General features: G+C 41.8%; 1 protein-coding gene across 2 annotated transcripts in view; it reads left to right on the forward strand.

Moving 5' to 3' along the window:
- LOC143768685 (myeloid cell surface antigen CD33-like) overlaps positions 1–13,289 on the forward strand; it is a 37,227-nt gene extending 23,938 nt beyond the window's left edge. For both annotated transcript variants that reach the window (XM_077257331.1, XM_077257332.1), the window contains 6 exons: positions 2,531–2,905; positions 3,193–3,459; positions 3,977–4,018; positions 10,360–10,444; positions 11,238–11,334; positions 12,651–13,289. In XM_077257331.1, coding sequence (XP_077113446.1) covers positions 2,531–2,905; positions 3,193–3,459; positions 3,977–4,018; positions 10,360–10,444; positions 11,238–11,334; positions 12,651–12,800 — 1,016 coding nt within the window. In that variant the 3' untranslated portion in view covers positions 12,801–13,289. The remainder of the gene's footprint in view (positions 1–2,530; positions 2,906–3,192; positions 3,460–3,976; positions 4,019–10,359; positions 10,445–11,237; positions 11,335–12,650) is intronic.
- The last annotated feature ends 7,918 nt before the right edge of the window (positions 13,290–21,207 follow it).

Here is a 21,207-nt window from a genome sequence, read left to right on the forward strand (position 1 = left end):
CTGGGCGATTTCAGAAAAAGATGCGATGAAGACCAGACAGGTGACTGTGAGGGGCAGAGGGGCCGGAAAGGAGAGTAGTATTGTGAGTACAAGGATTTTGTGGGGTATTTTTTTATTTTTGATGGCCCTGGTGGACACCGGTCAACACTTTGCTGAATCCAAATTGAGATGAATTAGAAAAAATCTGCATTTTGCTGTATGTGATTTTTTGTAAAACTTGGCTAGAATTAATTTCCACTTGTATTTATTCACTAATGTGTAGTATATACCATCCACATGTAATGGTATAATGGTAAGGCTCAGTGAGATAACACTTCACGGTGGCTCAGTGGTTAGCACTGTTGCTTTACAGTAGATCCTGGGTTCAAATCTAACCAAGGACAACATCTGGAAGGAGTTTGTATCTTATTTCCTCTAGGTTTTCTGGTTTGCTACCACACTCCAAATACATACTGTAGCATGGCTAAAGGGTGTCTAATCGACGGGAGGTATGTATCACAGAGAAGGCTTGTCGCTGTGATGTAACCCGGAGTGTTTTCTGTTTGCACATAAAGCAATAAGGAGTTGCTTAGTATATTTGGGTCCGGGTTACGGGTAGCTATGAGAGATGGGAGGGTCTGGCTACCCACATACCTCACCCCTGGGTAAGAGGCATAACCATGCCTGTCTATGTTTGTTGCAGGACCTGTGGTGAGGTCACAACCACATGTATGATCATGTGATGGGTTCTGGGTGTGGTTAGACCTATTAAAGAAAGCTTAATGCTAGCCTCCTGAGAGAGTGTGGGAATCTGTCATGGTGGACAGAGATCCCTGTGTCCAGGCGGGACACTACAGACAGGAGTCTGTGTGGGTGGAGGAGAAAGCCTCCACAGGACTGAGCCTGAAGGACTGGACATTTGTGTTTTCATTTCCTGACCTGAGCTAAAGGCTATTTGTTTACCTGTTGTTCACGCTGTTATGTGGTTTATGGAGAAATAAACCTGTGAACTTTAAAAGGAACGTGTCTCCTGCGTGTCAGCCATTGCACCTGAGCGAGTGAATCCCTACAATACTGATAAGGAACTTAGATTGTGGGCCCCAATGGAGACAGAGATGATAATGTGACTCATGCAATTGTTTGCAATGTGTAAAATGGCATTAAGCACATTTTTCAATTTTGACGGTGCAGCAAATTCCTGCAAATTCAACTCACATTGAAATCTCAAAACACAGTTCTAGGATGTATTAAGAATAACATAGAGTCTAGATCACATGAAGTAATTCTCCAACTCTACTCCTCCTTGGTCAGGCCTCATCTGGAATACTGTGTCCAGTTCTGAGCACCACATTTTAAAAAAAAATTGAAAAACAGGGAGAAATGCAAGATTCTACATCTGGGCAAGAAAAACGAAAATTACTTCTACGGAATGGAAGGAACAGAACTAAGCAACAGCACGTGAGAAAAAGACTTGGGTATACTAATAGATCACAGACTGCACATGAGTCAACAGTGTGATGCAGCAGCAAAAAAGGCAAACACAGTTCTAGGATGTATTAAGAGAAGCATATAGTCTAGATTACATGATGTCATTATCCCCCTCTACTCCTTCTTGGTCAGGCCTCATCTGTATTACTGTGACCAGTTCTGGGCACCACATTTTCAAAAAGAAATTGAAAAACAGGGAGAAATGCAAGATTCTACACCTGGACAAGAAAAACGAAAATTACATCTACAGAATGTGCGGAATAGAAATAAGTAACATCACGTGTGAAAAAGACTTGGGTATATTAATAGATCACAGACTGCACATGAGTCAACAGCGTGATGCAGCAGCAAAAAAGGCAAACACAGTTCTAGGATGTATTAGGAGAAGCAGAGTCTAGATCACGTGAAGTAATTATCCTCCCTCTACTCATCTGGAATACTGTGTCTAGTTCTGGGCACATTTTAAAAAAGACATCGAAAAACTGGAGCAAGTTCAGAGAAGAGCTACCAGGATGGTGAGCCAACTGCAAGCTGTGTCCTACGAGGAACAATTAAAGGATCTGGGAATGTTTAGCTTGCAAAAAATAAGGCTAAGAAGAGACTTAATAGCTGTCTACAAATATCTGAAGGGCTGTCACATTGTAGAGGGATCATCCATCATTATTCTCATTTACACATGGAAACACGAGAATCAATGGAATGAAACTGAAAGGGAGAAGATACAGATTAGATATTAGAAAAAACTTTTTGATAGTGAGGTCAATCAATGAGTGGAACAGGTGGCCACAAGAGGTGGTGACTAGTTCTCCTTCCATAGAAGTCTTCAGACAGAGGCTGGACAGACATCTGTCTGAGATGGTTTAGTGACTCCTGCATTGAGCAGAGGGTTGGACACGAGGACTCTGGAGGTCACTTCCAACTCTAACATTCTAGGATTCTAGGATTCGTTCATCTCTCATTCTGCTGTACAGGTAAAGTTTAGGAAAAGACTTTGATCAATATTTATGTTTATTTTTTCGGCACTATTATAATGGTAGTAATGCCATACTTTATCCCTTTACAGGTGTTACATCTGACCAATACTATTCTATCCGAGTCTCTCCTAGTGTCAGTGTACAGGAGGGTCTCTGTGTGATGATTCCTTGTACCTTCATCGCTGATGGAAAAAATACATTCAGTAACTCCACTGGATACTGGATACAGTTGAATACACCTTTATCTCCACATTATATTGTAGCCACAAATAATAAATCCAGTGATGTGCAAAAACCAAACTTTCATCTGATGGGAAACCCAGATAATGGAGACTGCACCCTGACAATCACTGACGCCAGGAAAGAAGATGAGAAGACATATTTCTTCAGATTTGTAGAAAGTGAAGACAGCACAGTAAAATTTAATTATCTTCGTAAATCAACAACCGCCATAATTGTTACCGGTAAGTGCCAGAATCATAAAGAAAAAGATAACAATTTATAACTTTTTAGCAGAAAAGAACTAGAAGGCCTTAATTTATTTTTTAAATACAATACAAATGCTTGGGGATACGGACTTTAATACTGGACTAGTGGAAGGGACTCAGAGAGTTAACGGTCAACCGGTTTGGGGAGAAAAATATTTCCCTTTCCCCAATGTCACTGGCCATACTTCATGTTCACAAAAAGTTCTGTTGGATACATTGTAGTAGATGTTTTAAGGACTGAAGATTCTTTTATCATTGTGTAGATCTCAGAGAAGAACCGGTCATCTCAGATCTTGGGACGGTGATTGCTGGTATCAAAAAGACCCTCACTTGCTCACCTCCGAGAAACTGCCCAGCAACATCCTTAACTTTCCAATGGAGGAAAAGTAATGTGGCCGGCATCTGGAAGAAGAATTCATCTACTGTAACATTTACTCCTTCACCAGATGATCACCAAAAAAACATCACATGTGAGATGACAAACAGAAAGGAGAAGACAACCAGCAAAATCATTTTTCTTGATGTCTACTGTGAGTACATATTAGTTTTGGAAGTATGTGGGTTGGAAAGGTCCACCAGGAAATCAAAAGATCATTAGGAGGAGACAGACACTTACTTAAATATGACCCCAAGTCCACAGCAGAAGACCACCCTACTTGAACGTGTCTTTGGAGCCAGTGTCTTGCCATATGTGTCTGTTTCTTATGAGAATGTTGATAAATAACTTAATATATCTTATAGATGATCAATACTTGGAGGCATATATAAACCATAGAAAGGAAAATGTAGCCCTACTAGTGATAATGTAGAGATTAGAAGGTTCCATAGAACAAAAATTGAAATTGGATGGTTCATTATCGACAAAACCCAACTAGGAAATGAGATGTTATCTCTCCAGCTTTGTGTCATAGTTCTTGTTCAGGCTACATAATTTTTTGCTAACATTGTAGACATGTTCTGAGACATCCAATGTTCTCACCATCCATTAAGATAAGTAATGCAACCAAAGTAGCCCTATAGCAGCTAAATGGAAGTGTTTTCTTGCAGCCCCCCCTGGAAATATGGAAATCTCCGGTCAATCATCTGGAGGTAAAGTTATATTTTTTTAACATAAATTATATGCAAATATAAGACAGCTGAGCTTTATGCAATAGAATGGAGTCTTCCCTGTGGCTCTGCAACTTCTCCAATGTTAAAGAAAATCTGGGAACCCAGGTCTATCTCCAATGCCTTTCCTCACCATTACACTACCAGTTGATACAATTTTATAACATGAAGACCTCTTCTACCATCTATTCACCTCTGTCCTTTCTTCTTGCCCAGAGCCTTGTTCATTGGGTCAGTAGGGATCACTTTAGTGATTGGAAAAGTTATCCCATATCAGTAGGGAGTAAAAGAAACTTGAAATTTGGTAAAATCCCCATTAATGTTCAACTATAATAAAGCTGAGAGCTCCAGAGTCTCACTGCTCTTACAGCAAAGAATCCATGTATGCGATGTCAAACCTTGTTTCTCTAGACCTAGAGGATGCCCCCTTGCAAATCTAGATATAAAGAGCTCATTAAAAACATCTTTGAACACTTCATTCACACACTTGTACATGGTTGTCTTTGTCTAAACCATATAATCCCAAGATTGGAAACCTGTCTTGGTATTACAATCCCTCACTTCTTAGTAAAGGTATCACTCTTCATTGCATTCTTCCCTTTTCTTTTCTTCATCTTTCCCTTTCTTATTTTCTTACTTGTTTCCTTGGTCCTTCATCTTGTATTTTTCCTTCTTCTTCTCTTTATTTTTATCCTCTTCTTTTACTTTATCTATTCCGCTTTGTCTTATTCCTCCTCAGTTTTCTTTGTGCCTTCTACCTTTTCAAGTTATTCCTTCTGGTCTTTTTTCATGTCTACCACTAATCTTCTGCTACATTTTCTTTCATTTTCTTCTCCACTTTTTTCTACCTGTATATGACTACATTGACGAGACTCTGGGTTGTCCAGCTACTGCGTCCCCTCACCCTGACGCGCGTTTATGGGAGAAGTCCGTGTTCAGGGTCCGTGCATATACATTAAGTGTCCTGTATGGATCCCGAACTTTACTGTTTGGGTTTACCCATCCCTATTCAAGAATAATTTTATTCTACTGTATCTGCATCTTTAACACATAGATAAAGTTGAGGTCAGTACATATCGCTGACTTCCTGGAATTCTGTGAGAGCTTCACAATTTTGTAAATACCTCTTTGGGTCCTGGACGGTTGGGAGGTGTGGTTACAGATTGCATCAATACTTTTGAATCTGCTTATTGATTGGGAGGGATTATGTGACTACATTAACCCCTTCACCCCCAAGGGTGGTTTGCACGTTAATGACCGGGCCAGTTTTTACAATTCTGACCACTGTCCCTTTATGAGGTTATAACTCTGGAACGCTTCAACGGATCTTGGCGATTCTGACATTGTTTTCTCATGACATATTGTACTTCATGATAGTGGTAAAATTTCTTCAATATAAGTTGCGTTTATTTGTGAAAAAAACAAATATTTGGCGAAAATTTTGAAAATTTCGCAATTTTCCAACTTTTAATTTTTATGCCCTTAAATCACAGACATATGTCACGCAAAATACTTAATAAGTAACATTTCCCACATGTCTACTTTACATCAGCACAATTTTGGAGCCAAAATTTTTTTTGTGACGGAGTTATAAGGGTTAAAAGTTGACCAGCAATTTCTCATTTTTACAACACCATTTTTTTTTAGGGACCACATCTCATTTGAAGTCATTTTGAGGGGTCTATATGATAGAAAATACCCAAGTGTGACACCATTCTAAAAACTGCACCCCTCAAGGTACTCAAAACCACTTTCAAGAAGTTTATTAACCCTTCAGGTGTTTCACAGGAATTTTTGGAATGTTTAAATAAAAATGAACATTTAACTTTTTTTCACACAAAATTTATTTCAGATCCAATTTGTTTTATTTTACCAAGGGTAACAGGAGAAAATAGACCCCAAACTTTGTTGTACAATTTGTCCTGAATATGCTGATACCCCATATGTGGGGGTAATCCACTGTTTGGGCGCATGGCAGAGCTCGGAAGGAAAGGAGCGCCATTTGACTTTTCAATGCAAAATTGACTGGAATTGAGATGGGACGCCATGTTGCATTTGGAGAGCCCCTGATGTGCCTAAACATTGAAACCCCCCACAAGTGACACCATTTTGGAAAGTAGACCCCCTAAGGAACTTATCTAGATGTGTGGTGAGCACTTTGACCCAACAAGTGCTTCACAGAAGTTTATAATGCAGAGCTGTAAAAATAAAAAATCATATTTTTTCACAAAAATGATCTTTTCGCCCCCAATTTTTTATTTTCCCAAGGGTAAGAGAAGAAATTGGACCCCAAAAATTGTTGTGCAATTTGTCCTGAGTACGCTGATACCCCATATGTGGGTGTAAACCATTGTTTGGGCGCAGGGCAGAGCTCGGAAGGGAAGGAGCGCCATTTGACTTTTCAATGCAAAATTGACTGGAATTGAGATGGGACGTCATGTTGCGTTTGGAGAGCTTCTGATGTGCCTAAACATTGAAACCCCCCACAAGTGACACCATTTTGGAAAGTAGACCCCCTAAGGAACTGATCTAGATGTGTGGTGAGCACTTTGACCCAACAAGTGCTTCACAGAAGTTTATAATGCAGAGCCGAAAAAATCATATTTTTTCACAAAAATGATCTTTTCGCCCCCATTTTTTTATTTCCCCAAGGGTAAGAGAAGAAATTAGAGCACAAAAGTTGTTGTGCAATTTGTCCTGAGTACGACGATACCCCATATGTGGGGGTAAACCACTGCTTGGGCGCATAGCAGAGCTCGGAAGGGAAGGAGCGCTATTTTACTTTTCAATGCAAAATTGACTGGAATTAAGATGGGATGCCATGTTGCGTTTGCAGAGCCCCTGATGTGCCTAAACATTAAAAAACCCCACAAGTGACACCATTTTGGAAAGTAGACCCCCTAAGGAACTTATCTAGATGTGTTTTGAGAGCTTTGAACCCCCAAGTGTTTCACTACAGTTTATAACGCAGAGCCGTGAAAATAAAAATTCTTTTTTTTTCACAAAAATGATTTTTTAGCCCCCAGTTTTGTATTTTCACAAGGGTATCAGGATAAATTGGACCTCAAAAGTTGTTGTCCAATTTGTCCTGAGTATGCTGATACCCCATATGTGGGGGGGAACCACTGTTTGGGCGCATGACAGAGCTCGGAAGGGAAGGAGCGCCATTTGGAATGCAGACTTAAATGGATTGGTCTGCAGGCATCACGTTGCATTTGCAGAGCCCCTGATGTACCCAAACAGTACAAACCCCCCACAAGTGACCCCATATTGGAAACTAGACCCCCCAAGGAACTTATCTAGATGTGTTGTGAGAACTTTGAACCCCCAAGTGTTTCACTACAGTTTATAACGGAGAGCCGTGAAAATAAATTCTTTTTTTTTTTCACAAAAATGATTTTTTAGCCCCCAGTTTTGTATTTTCACAAGGGTAACAGGATAAATTGGACCCCAAAATTTGTTGTCCAATTTGTCCTGAGTATGCTGATACCTGATATGTGGGGGGGGAACCACTGTTTGGGCGCATGACAGAGCTCGGAAGGGAAGGAGCGCCATTTGGAATGCAGACTTAAATGGATTGGTCTGCAGGCGTCACGTTGCATTTGCAGAGCCCCTGATGTACCCAAACAGTACAAACCCCCCACAAGTGACCCCATATTGGAAACTAGACCCCCCAAGGAACTTATCTAGATGTGTTGTGAGAACTTTGAACCCCCAAGTGTTTCACTACAGTTTATAACGCAGAGCCGTGAAAATAAAAATTCTTTTTTTTTTCACAAAAATGATTTTTTAGCCCCCAGTTTTGTATTTTCACAAGGGTATCAGGATAAATTGGACCCAAAAAGTTGTTGTCCAATTTGTCCTGAGTATGCTGATACCCCATATGTGGGGGGAACCACTGTTTGGGTGCATGACAGAGCTCGGAAGGGAAGGAGCGCCATTTGGAATGCAGACTTAAATGGATTGGTCTGCAGGCGTCACGTTGCATTTGCAGAGCCCCTGATGTACCCAAACAGTAGAAACCCCCCACAAGTGACCCCATATCGGAAACTAGACCCCCCAAGGAACTTATCTAGATGTGTTGTGAGAACTTTGAACCCCCAAGTGTTTCACTACAGTTTACAACGCAGAGCCGTGAAAATAAAAAATTCTTTTTTTCCCACAAAACTTATTTTTTGGCCCCCAGTTTTGTATTTTCCCAAGGGTAGCAGGAGAAATTGGACCCCAAAAGATGATGTCCAATTTGTCCTGAGTACGCTGATACCCCATATGTTGGGGTAAACCCCTGTTTGGGCACACGGGAGAGCTCGGAAGGGAAGGAGCACTGTTTTCCTTTTTCAACGCAGAATTGGCTGGAATTCAGATCGGATGCCATATCCCGTTTGGAAAGCCCCTGATGTGCCCGAACAGTGGAAACCCCCCAATTATAACTGAAACCCTAATCCAAACACACCCCTTACCCTAATCCCAACAGTAACCCTAACCACTCCTCTAACCCAGACACACCCAACCCTATTCCCAACCGTAAATGTAATCCAAACCCTAACCCTATCTTTAGCCCCAACCCTAACTGTAGCCCCAACCCTAGCCCCAACCCTAGCCCTAACCCTAGCAATAACCCTAGCCCTAACTCTAGTCCTAACTCTAGCCCTAACCCTAACCCTAATGGGAAAATGGAAATAAATACATTTTTTAATTTTTTTATTTTTCCCTAACTAAGGGGGTGATAAAGGGGGGTTTGATTTACTTTTATAGCGGGTTTTTTAGCGGATTTTTATGATTGGCAGCCGTCACACACTGAAAGACGCTTTTCATTGCAAAAAATATTTTTTGCGTTACCACATTTTGAGAGCTGTAATTTTTCCATATTTGAGTCCACAGAGTCATGTGAGATCTTGTTTTTTGCGGGATGCGTTGACGTTTTTATTGGTAACATTTTCGGACACGTGACATTTTTTGATCGCTTTTTATTCCGTTTTTTGTGAGGCAGAGTGATCAAAAACCAGCTATTCATGAATTTCTTTTTGGGGAGGCGTTTATACCGTTCCGCGTTTGGTAAAATTGATAAAGCAGTTTTATTTGTCGGGTCAGTACGATTACAGCGATATCTCATTTATATCATTTTTTTAATGTTTTGGCGCTTTTATACGATAAAAACTATTTTATAGAAAAAAAAATTATTTTGGTATCGCTTTATTCTCAGGACTATAACTTTTTTATTTTTTTGCTTATGATGCTGTATGGCGGCTCGTTTTTTGCGGGACAAGATGACGTTTTCAGCGGTACCATGGTTATTTATATCAGTCTTTTTGATCGCGTGTTATTCCACTTTTTGTTCGGCGGTATGATAATAAAGCGTTTTTTGCCTCGTTTTTTTTTTTTTTTCTTACGGTGTTTACTGAAGGGGTTAACTAGTGGGCCAGTTTTATAGGTCGGGTCGTTACGGACGCGGCGATACTAAATATGTGTACTTTTATTGTTTTTTTTTATTATTTAGATAAAGAAACGTATTTATGGGAATAATATTTTTTTTTTTTTCATTATTTTGGAATATTTTTATTTTTTTTTTTACACATTTGGAAATTTTTTCTTTTACTTTTTTACTTTGCCCCAGGGGGGGACAATACAGATCAGTGATCTGCCAGTTTGCATAGCACTCTGACAGATCACCGATCTGAGAGAAGTGCAGGCTGCTTCACAGTGCCTGCTCTGAGCAGGCTTCTGTGAAGCCACCTCCCTCCCTGCAAGACCCGGATCCGCGGCCATCTTGGATCCGGGTCTGGAGCAGGCAGGGAGGGAGGTAAGACCCTCGCAGCAACACGATCACATCGCGTTGCTGCGGGGGGCTCAGGGAAGCCCGCAGGGAGCCCCCTCCCTGCGCGATGCTTCCCTGCACCGCCGGCACATCGCGATCATGTTTGATCGCGGTGTGCCGGGGGTTAATGTGCCAGGGGCGGTCCGTGACCGCTCCTGGCACATAGTGCCGGATGTCAGCTGCGATATGCAGCTGACACCCGGCCGCGATCGGCCGCACTCCCCCCGTGAGCGCGGCCGATCGCGTATGACGTACTATCCCGTCGGTGGTCATACGGGCCCACCCCACCTCGACGGGATAGTACGTCAGATGTCAGGAAGGGGTTAAAACCTTAATTAACTAGCCTTTTTGAGCCCTTTTTGGCACTTTATCAATTTATATAGTGTAACTGTGACCCTAGAATAATTTCTCACCGATGTCTTAGTCATTTTGTCCTGGTGTTGGGAAAGAGGCCCAATAGTATTTAACTAAAGTAATGTAGACAAATCGTTTTTTTTATTTTGGACAGATAAATACCGGGACATAGCAATTGCTTTCGTATGTGGAATGATTATCACAACCCTATTCATTTTGCTATATAAATTAATTATAAGGTAAGATTTCATATGCATTGTATAATTTGGTTATAATAATTCTAAAAATTTGTACAGAGTGCACGTCCTACAGTACTCACTGTGCAGGCAAACGTAATTCTCTTTTCTTGCAGAACCACTCATGACCACATGGTGTGCTGTTAACTAATGAATATGTCCTATCAAAATACAATGTATCCATTCTTGCTTTCATTGAAGTTTGTTCCGGACTATAATTTCCCATAAAATCCAATTTAATAAATTATTGTCACATCCATGAAAAACTTCAGTAGCTTGCAATTCACATCATTGTCAGTGGGTGGCCATACAACATTTTATACACCTCACCTCTGGCAAAAATAATCTTTATTTGTTTTTGGTTTGCTTGTTTTTTGTGCTTGTTTTTTTTATTTCAAAGCAAAATATTTATGTATCACAAATGTTAAAAAAGAGGAAGTTAAGGAGGAAAGGACATATCATTATTTCAATAAGGATAGTATGAGATACTTTATCAAATGCTTGGCTGAAGTCAAGATATAATATATCTACCGCATTTCCCTGATCCACCCAGTCAGTGATTCCATCATAGAAGGAAATTAGATTAGTATGGCATGACTTGTTAGCTAAAAACCCATGCTGGCTCTGGTTAATTACTGTATTCTTATAAAAGATAAAAATGTATTACCTAGATGTAATGTGTCTTTTTATTAAGGTATAATACTATGGTCTGGTACTCTCTGTTTTCCGTCAGTTTTCATCTATCCTACAGTATATAGTGTATAATTCTTAGATATTCCATCCAACTTATTTTCAGGAAAAAAATGGACAAAAAGAATAATTATGTGAGAGCAAAAGAACCATCTACGAGAATGGAACCACAAGCAAATGAAAAGTCTGGACACAAAGCTGAGGTATCAAGAATAATGATGCTATATGTAGAGTATGTGCAACAATGACCTCCAATGTCATCGATCATCAGCTATGAACACTTATTTCCCTTTAAACCTAAAATCCTAGATAAAAAAAATGAGCAAGTTGGGATGAGTTAATGCAGCATCTGGTAACACAATAAGCTATTTGGCACCTTGAGGCCCCTTCATTTGGTGCTTTAAATCAGCAGCGAATATTGGTTCTTGTGGTATCTTTTAGTAGGGATAGTTGGACAATATGATGTGAAATAGGAATATATTGTTATTGTGAGCCTTACTTAAGAACGGAGGGATTTATAATTTTATTCTTTACTTCTTGCTGCCAGTGAAGAGGCCACCGCAGTAAACTAGAATGTGCAGCCTTTACAAGCTCCTTTCTATAGATCCTGTAAGTGCTGCTTTAAAGCTGAAGTGCACTCTTAGCTCTCAATCCGGCCAGCTCCAGTGGTACTGAGCTCCTCTGATGGCGCAGAGACAAAGCGTTATCTGCCTGTAGCATCGAAGAGCACACAGTTTAGGACCACCCCAGTAGGCAGGATGTTTAGGAAGCATTGCGCTCCTGTTGACGATCAGAAGAACCCTTAAAGATGGGTACAACACAGTGCGCTCTACTTAGGAATGCACTGTGAAAAATTGTTCATGGCTTACATTAGACATTAGCTAATAAATCTGAGTAGAGTTGAATTCTACCCGAATTTTGTAAAGTTCCACATTCGTCAAAAAACTGAATTTTTTCTAATTAGGTTCCACGACGACCCAGCAAATAGCAGCCACTGACCATCAGTTTTCCAAACCTTAAAAGGCCATAAAAATTTTAAAAAGTAAAAAACATCCCTATACTCACCTTACCTCTCACCTGTCCGCTCTTTACTGCATCTTCAGATCGCCACCGCTTGCTCTAAGAACCCCGATTCAGCCTAAGTGTGCGTAAGGTCACTGCGCTATGACCGTGATGATGTGCGCCCCGTGACCTTGCATGAACATGAAGAGAACCCTCTCAGGCCCCATGAAAACTGGCCTAGTGATAGAGGTGCAATGAACAGAAGAAGTAGAGAGAATCGGACGGGTGACAGTGAGGAGCGAAGGAGCTGGAGCGGTGAACGGTGAGGTGAATATAAGGATTTGTGTTGAGCCGTGCAGCTCCGCAATTGAGCATTTTTGTCCATGAAAAGCAGATCTGTGGCAGTGCCACATGTATTGTAAACAGATGTTAAAATGTGGTGTGAATAAAGCCTAAATAGTGCCCAACACTGGTCCCGTGTTTTATACAGTGGTTAACAGTTATCTTTCCTGCACAGGAGGCAACAGACAACAAAACAGAGCTGGATCCCAATGAAGTCACAGCAAAAGACGATCTCCATTATTCCACCGTCGCTTTCACTGCTAAACCCTCCAAAGTGAAATCAAGTCAACCAGAATCAGAATATGCAGAAATAAAAGTGAAATAGAGATAAACTGAGACTTGATCTCATCATGATCTGTGGATTTTGTGTAATTATCTTGTGTCTATAGAGTTAATACATGAATAGCAGCTATGGGTATAACATATTTTATGGTTCAGGAGACTCTTTTTACAAGTCTAATAAATATACACACGCTATATATGGAGGAAAGTATGTGCCCCCTCCATGAGCTTTTCTGATCTCCCATTCTACAACCAAAGGCATTAGTATGAAGTTGCTCCTCTGGAGGTATCACTTCTCTCGCTCTTCTATGAAGGATTCCGACAAGGTTTTGGAGGAGTCTGTGGGAATGTTTGCCCCTTCATTCAGCAAAGCATTTGTGAGGTCAGACACTGATGTTGGGGAGAGGTCAGGCTTACAATCTCCAATCTAGGTCATCCCAGAGGTCTTGGATGCGTTAGGGGTCAGCGCTCTGTATGGCCACTCATGTTCTTCCACCAAACTCTGATGTCTATGTTTGTATGGACCTACTGCACTGGGCATAGTCGGGGGGGGGGGGGGCAGATAGGGGCCTTGTCAAAATTATTCCGACAAAGCTGAAGCTACAATTATCTACAATGTCTTTGTGCTAAAGATTGAGATTTCCATCAATGGATCTGAGGGTCTGAGGCCGCCCCCTGATAACAGCCCATAGTATTATCCCCCTCCACCAGTTCTACAGTGGGCACAATGCAGTCAGGGGGTAACGTTCTCCTGGAATCACCAAACCCATACCCCTCCATAAGATGCAGATGGAGAAGTGCAATCCGTCACTGAACAGAACACGTCTCCTCCAGAGTCCAGTGGTGGCGGCTTTACACAATTGCATCTGGCGGTCAGAATTGTACTTGGTGATGTACGGCTGCATGCAGCTGCTCAGCCATGAGGCTCCCGACTGGGGCGCAGAGATTGTGCCGATACCAAAGGAGGTCTGGACCCTGCAGTAATGATGTCAGCAGAGCGGTGGAGACTTTTGGAGTGGTGATCCCACTCTATAACGTTACAGGGTCTCCACTTCATGACTGAGTTGCTGAAGTTCCTTCCCCTTCTCAAAAATATCACTCACAGGAGATGGGGTAAGAAAGCACTTGGCCAAAATCTCTTGCTCCACCAGTAGCAGTTTATCTCACCATAGAAAATAAAGATTGCTATTTTAAATTTAAACTTGATCTAACTGTTTGGCCCCGATAAAATAAGAAAGCTTATACTCACCTCCCATGCCGCTGCCGTTCCAGCCGAGTCAGCACTCATGTTCCGGTTGCTCTCCATGACACGTGGTACACTCAATCAGCGATGGCATCACTGTCCCCACCTACAGACATTTTGAACATGAAGAGGAAGTCAGAGATCATCCACAGTCCTGACTTTGTCTTCATGTTCAAAACATCTGTAGGCGGAGACAGTGACATCAACGCTCATTTGGGCACCATTCAACATACAACCGCACGAGAGCCCCGGGAATGCAATTGCTGACATCGCTGGAACAGCAACGGCATGGGAGGTGAGTGTAAGCTTTTTTATTTTATCAGGGCCAAGCATTTAGATCAAGAAGGGGTTGTCCTAGTAGGGGATAACTCCTTTACCGTGCCCGATATTCTGTGTTCAAGGCTCTGAACATGGAAATCCTTGGACATCCCTTCATAATTAAGTCATTGAATGTTCTCTTGAGTTATTTGACATTTGTATCCATGAAATTTGGGAATTCATAACAAATATTACATTTAAAAGTATTTTACAATTTTATACAATTTTGTCTCTAAGCTGTTATTATGAAAATTGTATTAAAATTACATTTCAACTTTTCTTTTTTCCTGTGAAAAGTTTAATCTTTTTTTCTTATTTCAGTGAGTCCATATTCCACACTCCAGGAATTATCAGGGCCCCATACTTGCCAAATTTTCAGGTTTCTTGGAGACGCTGCCCTGACCGAACTCCGGCTCCACCTCCACCCCTCAAACTTTACACAGTCCCACCGCCCACTCTTGTTGAAACTTCTCTTCTACACCATTGTATATGCAAAGAGAAAAAAATTGCGGCAGCACTCACCAGGTGGCGTGGTTCATTCCTTTATTGAAGATACGAATTCCATTAGAGTAAATGCACGGCTCGGGGGAGTGCGGACATGGTGGAAGTGAGCAGGGAAGGACAACAGCTGTTTCGCGCTATACCAGCGGTTCTACAGGTTTTTTTTTTTTCTCTTTGCATATACATTGGAATTTATCTCTCTTTTTTTCCTAATATGCGAGCACCTCCAGTTACTGAGTTTCAGGCACCCACAATTGACTGCATACTAGCAGTGCTCGTTGCAGAGGCTGTGCAGCGCTGTGTTTTTTTCTTATTGCTCAGATTCTCTTCTACACCATATCTTCACCAATCACACATTAACAGATCCCATCACCAGATCACACATATAGCCAGCAGCTTTTGTTTTGGCCAAAAGATTTTTTATGTCTCCACCATGACAAGGCGACTCTTTTGGCCGGGCTCTACACTACTGTAACCTATTAAACACATCTTCAAATATCCTGTACTCTTTTAAGGTACATTTTTATTTCTTTTTTTATTTTTATTTCCCTAGCTGTCTGTTTTAGCATGGCTGGTTGTCAAAAATAGGGTGGACCCCACTCCATTTTTTACATTTTTTATTTAAATAATAATGTAATTATGTCATCTCTGCCCAACTACTGATAAAGCTCTTGTCTTTCTTTTGCTTTTGCTTTGCTGTTTTGCTTTTGTGTAGGTGTTTTCACTTCTTCGTTTAGTTTGTCCTATCACATACTTTATGGGCACATTGAGTCTTAGATGGATGTTTAAAGTCCCAGCTCCCCAGTCAAGGATTATGTTGCTGATTTTTTCTCTATGGCTTCTCTTGTGGTTTGTTTGTGTATTCCCCTTCTTAGCACTCTTTCCATTTTGATACATTTAGTGACAGAGAATTTCCACATATATTAAAGGTATTTCTTTGTTCCTTTCTTTTTCTTCCATCTTTCATGAATGACTGTGTGAACACATCCTTAGCCCTGTGTGTCATCTTCTGTCTGTCTGCACTATGTCCTGTTGTGGTGGTTTTGGGTTACACTCTGTGTATAGTTGATAGTTAAGTTAAATACATAGATTTAAATAGTTATGTAAATCCATAGGATATATGCTCGATTTGGCTTTTTTTTCCTTGGGTTTTGTTATTTGGAGGCAATGCAGTATGTTGTGAAATTGGATTTTGGGCTCCCCCGGTGGCCACTGGTGGAATTGAACTGGTGTGCATCATCCTCTCTGTTCACCTGTTTCCATCAGGATGTGGGAGTCGCTATTTAACCTTGCTCCTCTGTCACTTCCATGCCGGTCAACATTGTAATCAGAAGCCTTTCTGTGCATGTTCCTGCTGCTAGACAACTCCCAGCTAAGTTGGACTTAGTCCTTGTTTGTTTTTGCATTTTGTTCCAGTTCACAGCTGTAGTTTCGTTTCTGTGTCTGGAAAGCTCTTGTGATCTGAAATTGCCACTCTGATGTTATGAGTTAATACTAGAGTCTTAAAGTAATTTCAGGATGGTGTTTTGATAGGGTTTTCAGCTGACCATGAAAGTGCCCTTTCTGTCTTCCTGCTATCTAGTAAGCGGACCTCAATTTTGCTAAACCTATTTTCATACTACGTTTGTCATTTCATCTAAAATCACCGCCAATATTTGTGGGGGCCTCTGTCTGCCTTTCGGGGAAATTTCTCTAGAGGTGAGCCAGGACTATATTTTCCTCTGCCAGGATTAGTTAGTCCTCCGGCCGGCGCTGGGCGTCTAGGGATAAAACGCAGGCTACGCTACCCGGCTACTGTTAGTTGTGCGGCAGGTTTAGTTCATGGTCAGTTTAGTTTCCATCCTTCCAAGAGCTAGTTCTTATGTTTGCTGGGCTATGTTCTCTTGCCATTGAGAACCATAACAGCAGTATTTACAATTTACAAAAAATTGATTTGCTTCAAATCAAATTTTGGTGAAAAATGTGAAAAATATGATGAAGTTGATTTTCAAAAGATTCAATCCTCGCAAATGGCAACCGAAGCAAACAGAACTATTGGCGGGTGAGACAGAAGGGGATAGAAAGGTGCCCTCCACTGCCCCCTCCAACCTCCCACATCTCTGCTGAGGACTTTGCTACACACTTTAAAAATAAGATCGACCAAACAAGGCAAGTCTTCATTGTTCAACCACCACAACCCCTTTGTATACCAGACCAATGCCCAAACCCTATAACTTCCCTATCCAACTTCACTGAAGGGAGGCTTGTGAGCTCGACCCCATCCCACCTCCTCCCCAACCTCACCACCACACTTATCCCATCCCTAACCCACCTTTTCAACCTATCACTAACTTCTGGCACCTTCCCTTCTGCTTTCAAACATGCTACAATCACGCCTATCCTTAAAAAGCCAACCATCGACCCAACAGCTATGTCCAGCTATCGCCCAATATCGCTGCTCCCATTCGCTTCCAAACTCCTGGAGCAGCACGTCCACGCTGAACTTTCCTCCCACCTCTCATCTAACTTGCTCTTTGACAATCTACAATCTGGTTTCCGCCCCCATCACTCAACTGAGACTGCCCTGACCAAAAACCCTAATGACCTACTTACAGCTAAAGCTAACGGACAATACTCAGTACTCCTCCTTCTAGACCTGTCCTCTGCTTTTGACACAGTTGTCCTCCTACTACAGATCCTCTCCTCCTTTGGCATCAAAGACCTCGCCCTATCCTGGATCTCCTCATACCTTTCCAACCACACCTTCAGCGTCTCCCACTCCCACACTACCTCCTCATCCCACCCTCTCTCTGTTGGAGTCCCCAAAGGCTATGTTCTAGGACCCTTACTCTTCCCAATATACACACTTGGCCTGGGACAACTCATAAAGTCCCATGGATTCCAGTACCACCTTTATGCTGATGACACTCAGATCTTCCTTTCTGGCCCAGACATCACCTCTCTGCTGTGCAGAATCCCGGAGTGTCTATCAGCCATATCCTCCTTCTTCTCTTCTCACTTCCTCAAACTCAATGTGGATAAATCTGAACTCATCATCTTTCCTTCATCTCATAGATCTTCCATACCTGACCTATCTATCGCAATTAATGACATCACGCTTTCCCCCGTATCGGAAGTCCGCTGCCTCGGAGTAACCCTTGACTCTGCCCTGTCGTTCAAACCGCAGATCCAAGCTCTGTCCACCTCCTGTCGCCTCCAGCTCAAAAATATCTCCAGAATCCGCCCTTTCCTCAACCGTCAATCTACTAAAATGCTTGTGCATGCCTTCATCATCTCCCGCCTTGACTACTGCAACATCCTTTTCTGTAGCCTCCCTGCTAACACCCTCGCACCTCTCCAGTCCATCCTTAACTCTGCTGCCCAACTAATTCATCTCTCTCCTCGCTACTCCTCCGCTTCCCCCCTCTGCAAATCTCTTCACTGGCTCCCATTCCCTCAGCGTATCCAGTTCAAATTACTAATACTGACCTACAAAGCCATCCATAACCTGTCTCCTCCATATATCTCTGAACTAATCTCCCGATATCTTCCGTCACGTAATCTCTGGTCCTCCCAAGACCTCCTTCTCTCCTCCACACTTATCTGCTCCTCACCCAACCGCCTCCAAGACTTCACCCGAATATCCCCCATCCTCTGGAATTCTTTGCCCCAACACATCCGACTATCAACCACATTCAGAACCTTCAGTCGGAACCTGAAAACCCATCTCTTCAGGAAAGCCTACAGCCTGCACTGACCCCCCTGCCTCCTCATCACTACCGGAGCTACCACCTCACCAACACCGGAGCACCTACAACCCCCAACCTACTGTCTCCTTCCCCATAATCCTGTAGAATGTAATCCCGCAAGGGCAGGGTCCTTGCCCCTCTGTATCAGTCTGTCATTGTTAGTTTGTTTACTGTAAGTGATATCTGTAATTTGTATGTAACCCCTTCTCATGTACAGCACCATGGAATCAATGGTGCTATATAAATTAATAATAATAATTGTCACATTCTTCACATTTTCCTATAAAGTCAGTGATAAAAACTTCATGCATCAAACTTCAATATTTTCTTTAGTAACAACAAGATATTTAGACACTTCCCTATAATATGAGATCTGACCACATGTTGCATCAAATCTTACAGTTCCGAGAACTCGCTGTTGATTTTGTTGTCCGAAAAACGATTAACTTTTTTTTGTTCAATAACATAAATTTGTATTTTTTAAAATAGCAAAAATATACTTATGGCATCCCCAGTGGGGAAAAAAACATTCTTCTGTCTGACTACTCCCTTCCTCCTGTTTTAAAGATAACAAAAACTAAAAAAAAATCAACAAAACTGAAATGAATCCAACACCAGAGATTGGAATTCCATTAAAAGGGTTATACAAAGTTTGGAAGTTATCACCTGTGAATAGGGGATAACTTGCAATTTTAGTCCAGCCCCTTTAAGTCCATAAATTCATAAATTACAATGGTAGACTAATAAATAATAATAAATATCAGTGCAACACAATGATGCAGATTAATAAAGTGTCGATGTCTCAGATATAGATTAGTGTAAAAAAAGGGGCATCATTCATTAATCATAATTAGACCCATGATTATAATAACTGAGCTCCGATCTCTGAGGTTAACCATTTATATGCTGCTGTAAATGTCCGACAGCAGCATATAAATTGAGCAGTTTAAGGTACGTTTGTGAAACGTATCCACAGGCTGATCTTTATAGGAGGCAGCGATTTACACTATATACTGCAGTGCTGCAGTAATCCAATAAATAGTATCAGCGATCATATGATCAAATCCCCCAAAAGTTATTTAAAAAAAATTAAAATGGAAAAACAAATATTTTTGATCTTGCCGTCTGGTCTATCAAAACCTAAAATTAGGTTGCCGTCTGGTCTATCAAAACCTAAAATAGACGTGGAGAAAAAAAAAATATTAGAATGCCAAAATTAAGGTTTTTTTTGTCACTACGCCTCACTAAAAAAATGCAATAAAAGGCGACCAAAACGTCATATGTGCTCCAAACCAGTATGAGTAATGCTACGTTCACATTTGCGTTGTGCGCCGCAGCGTCCTCGCCGCAACGCACAACGCACACAAAAACGCAGCCAAACGCATGCCCAACGCTGCGTTTTGCGCCGCATGCGCTCAACGCATGCGGCGCAAAACGCAGCGTTTTTTGGAAACGCAGGTGCGTTTTGTCCAAAAAAACGCAGCGTTTTGCGCCGCATGCGTTTTTTGTGCAGTGAGTCATTCTTTAGTCCCACCCACCAAAAAAAAGGGGCGACACAATAGCTAAGGACCACCAATGGCTAGAAGAGGGTTGGGGTTTATGTTGTGTATATATACCCTGCCAGAGATGAATTCCTCACATTTTGCTGGTATTCATGATGGAGCGGACCATGGACAGTATCTACATGGATATGGAGATGGAATTTGCCTTTGCTCATGCCTATGCTGCTGCCTGTTTTCATCAAAGGGAAAGGGAAAAACGGAGATGGATTCGTCGCCGCTTTTGGATACACCCTATCGTGGAAGTCCGGGAGAGCCGTGGAGCCAACCATTGCTTGTTTGGCGAACTGAATGACAACCTGGAGAAATATGTCGAATATACCAGGATGTCTCAGGACAGCTTCCGCTATCTTCTGCGTCGGGTGGAAGGATCCATTAGCAGGCAGGACACGCAGCTCCGGAGATCTATTTCCGCAGAGGAACGGCTGCTGGTGACTCTACGGTACGTAGCTGTTTGAATGACTGTGATATGTTTTTCACTTTTTTGTATTTTTGGGTTAATTTTTTTGGGGGGGTTGGTATGGTCAATGTACTTTTATAAATTACAATGTACTTTAATGTAATTTCTTTATCTTCTTGGCAGTTTCCTGGCTACCGGAGAGACCTTGAGATCCCTTCATTTTCAGTTCCGGATTGGAGTCTCCACTCTTTCCGGAATTATTGCTGAGACATGCCGCGCTTTGTGGGATAATCTCAGGGAGGAATTTTTACCCGTCCCGACAAGTGAAATCTGGTTGGCCAACGCACAGAAATTTGAGCAAGTGTGTTCTATTCCAAACTGTATTGGCGCGGTAGATGGCAAGCACATTCGGATTACCAAGCCTGCGAAAAGTGGCTCCCTTTTCTACAACTATAAAAAATACTTTTCCACTGTTCTCATGGCAATTGCCGGTGCGGACTGCCGTTTTCTCGCAGTGGACATTGGTGCGTTTGGCCGTTCAAATGACTCGCGCACATTTAAAGACTCGGATATGGGCCAAAAATTATATGGGAACAATTTTAATTTCCCACAGCCACGACCTCTTCCCCACACCGAAGGCCCTGCGATGCCATTTGTTGTGGTTGGGGATGAGGCATTCCAAATGTCTGCCAACCTATTGA

This window comes from Ranitomeya variabilis, chromosome 4, assembly GCF_051348905.1.
Source record: "Ranitomeya variabilis isolate aRanVar5 chromosome 4, aRanVar5.hap1, whole genome shotgun sequence".
In the NCBI taxonomy this organism is placed as follows: domain Eukaryota; kingdom Metazoa; phylum Chordata; class Amphibia; order Anura; family Dendrobatidae; genus Ranitomeya; species Ranitomeya variabilis.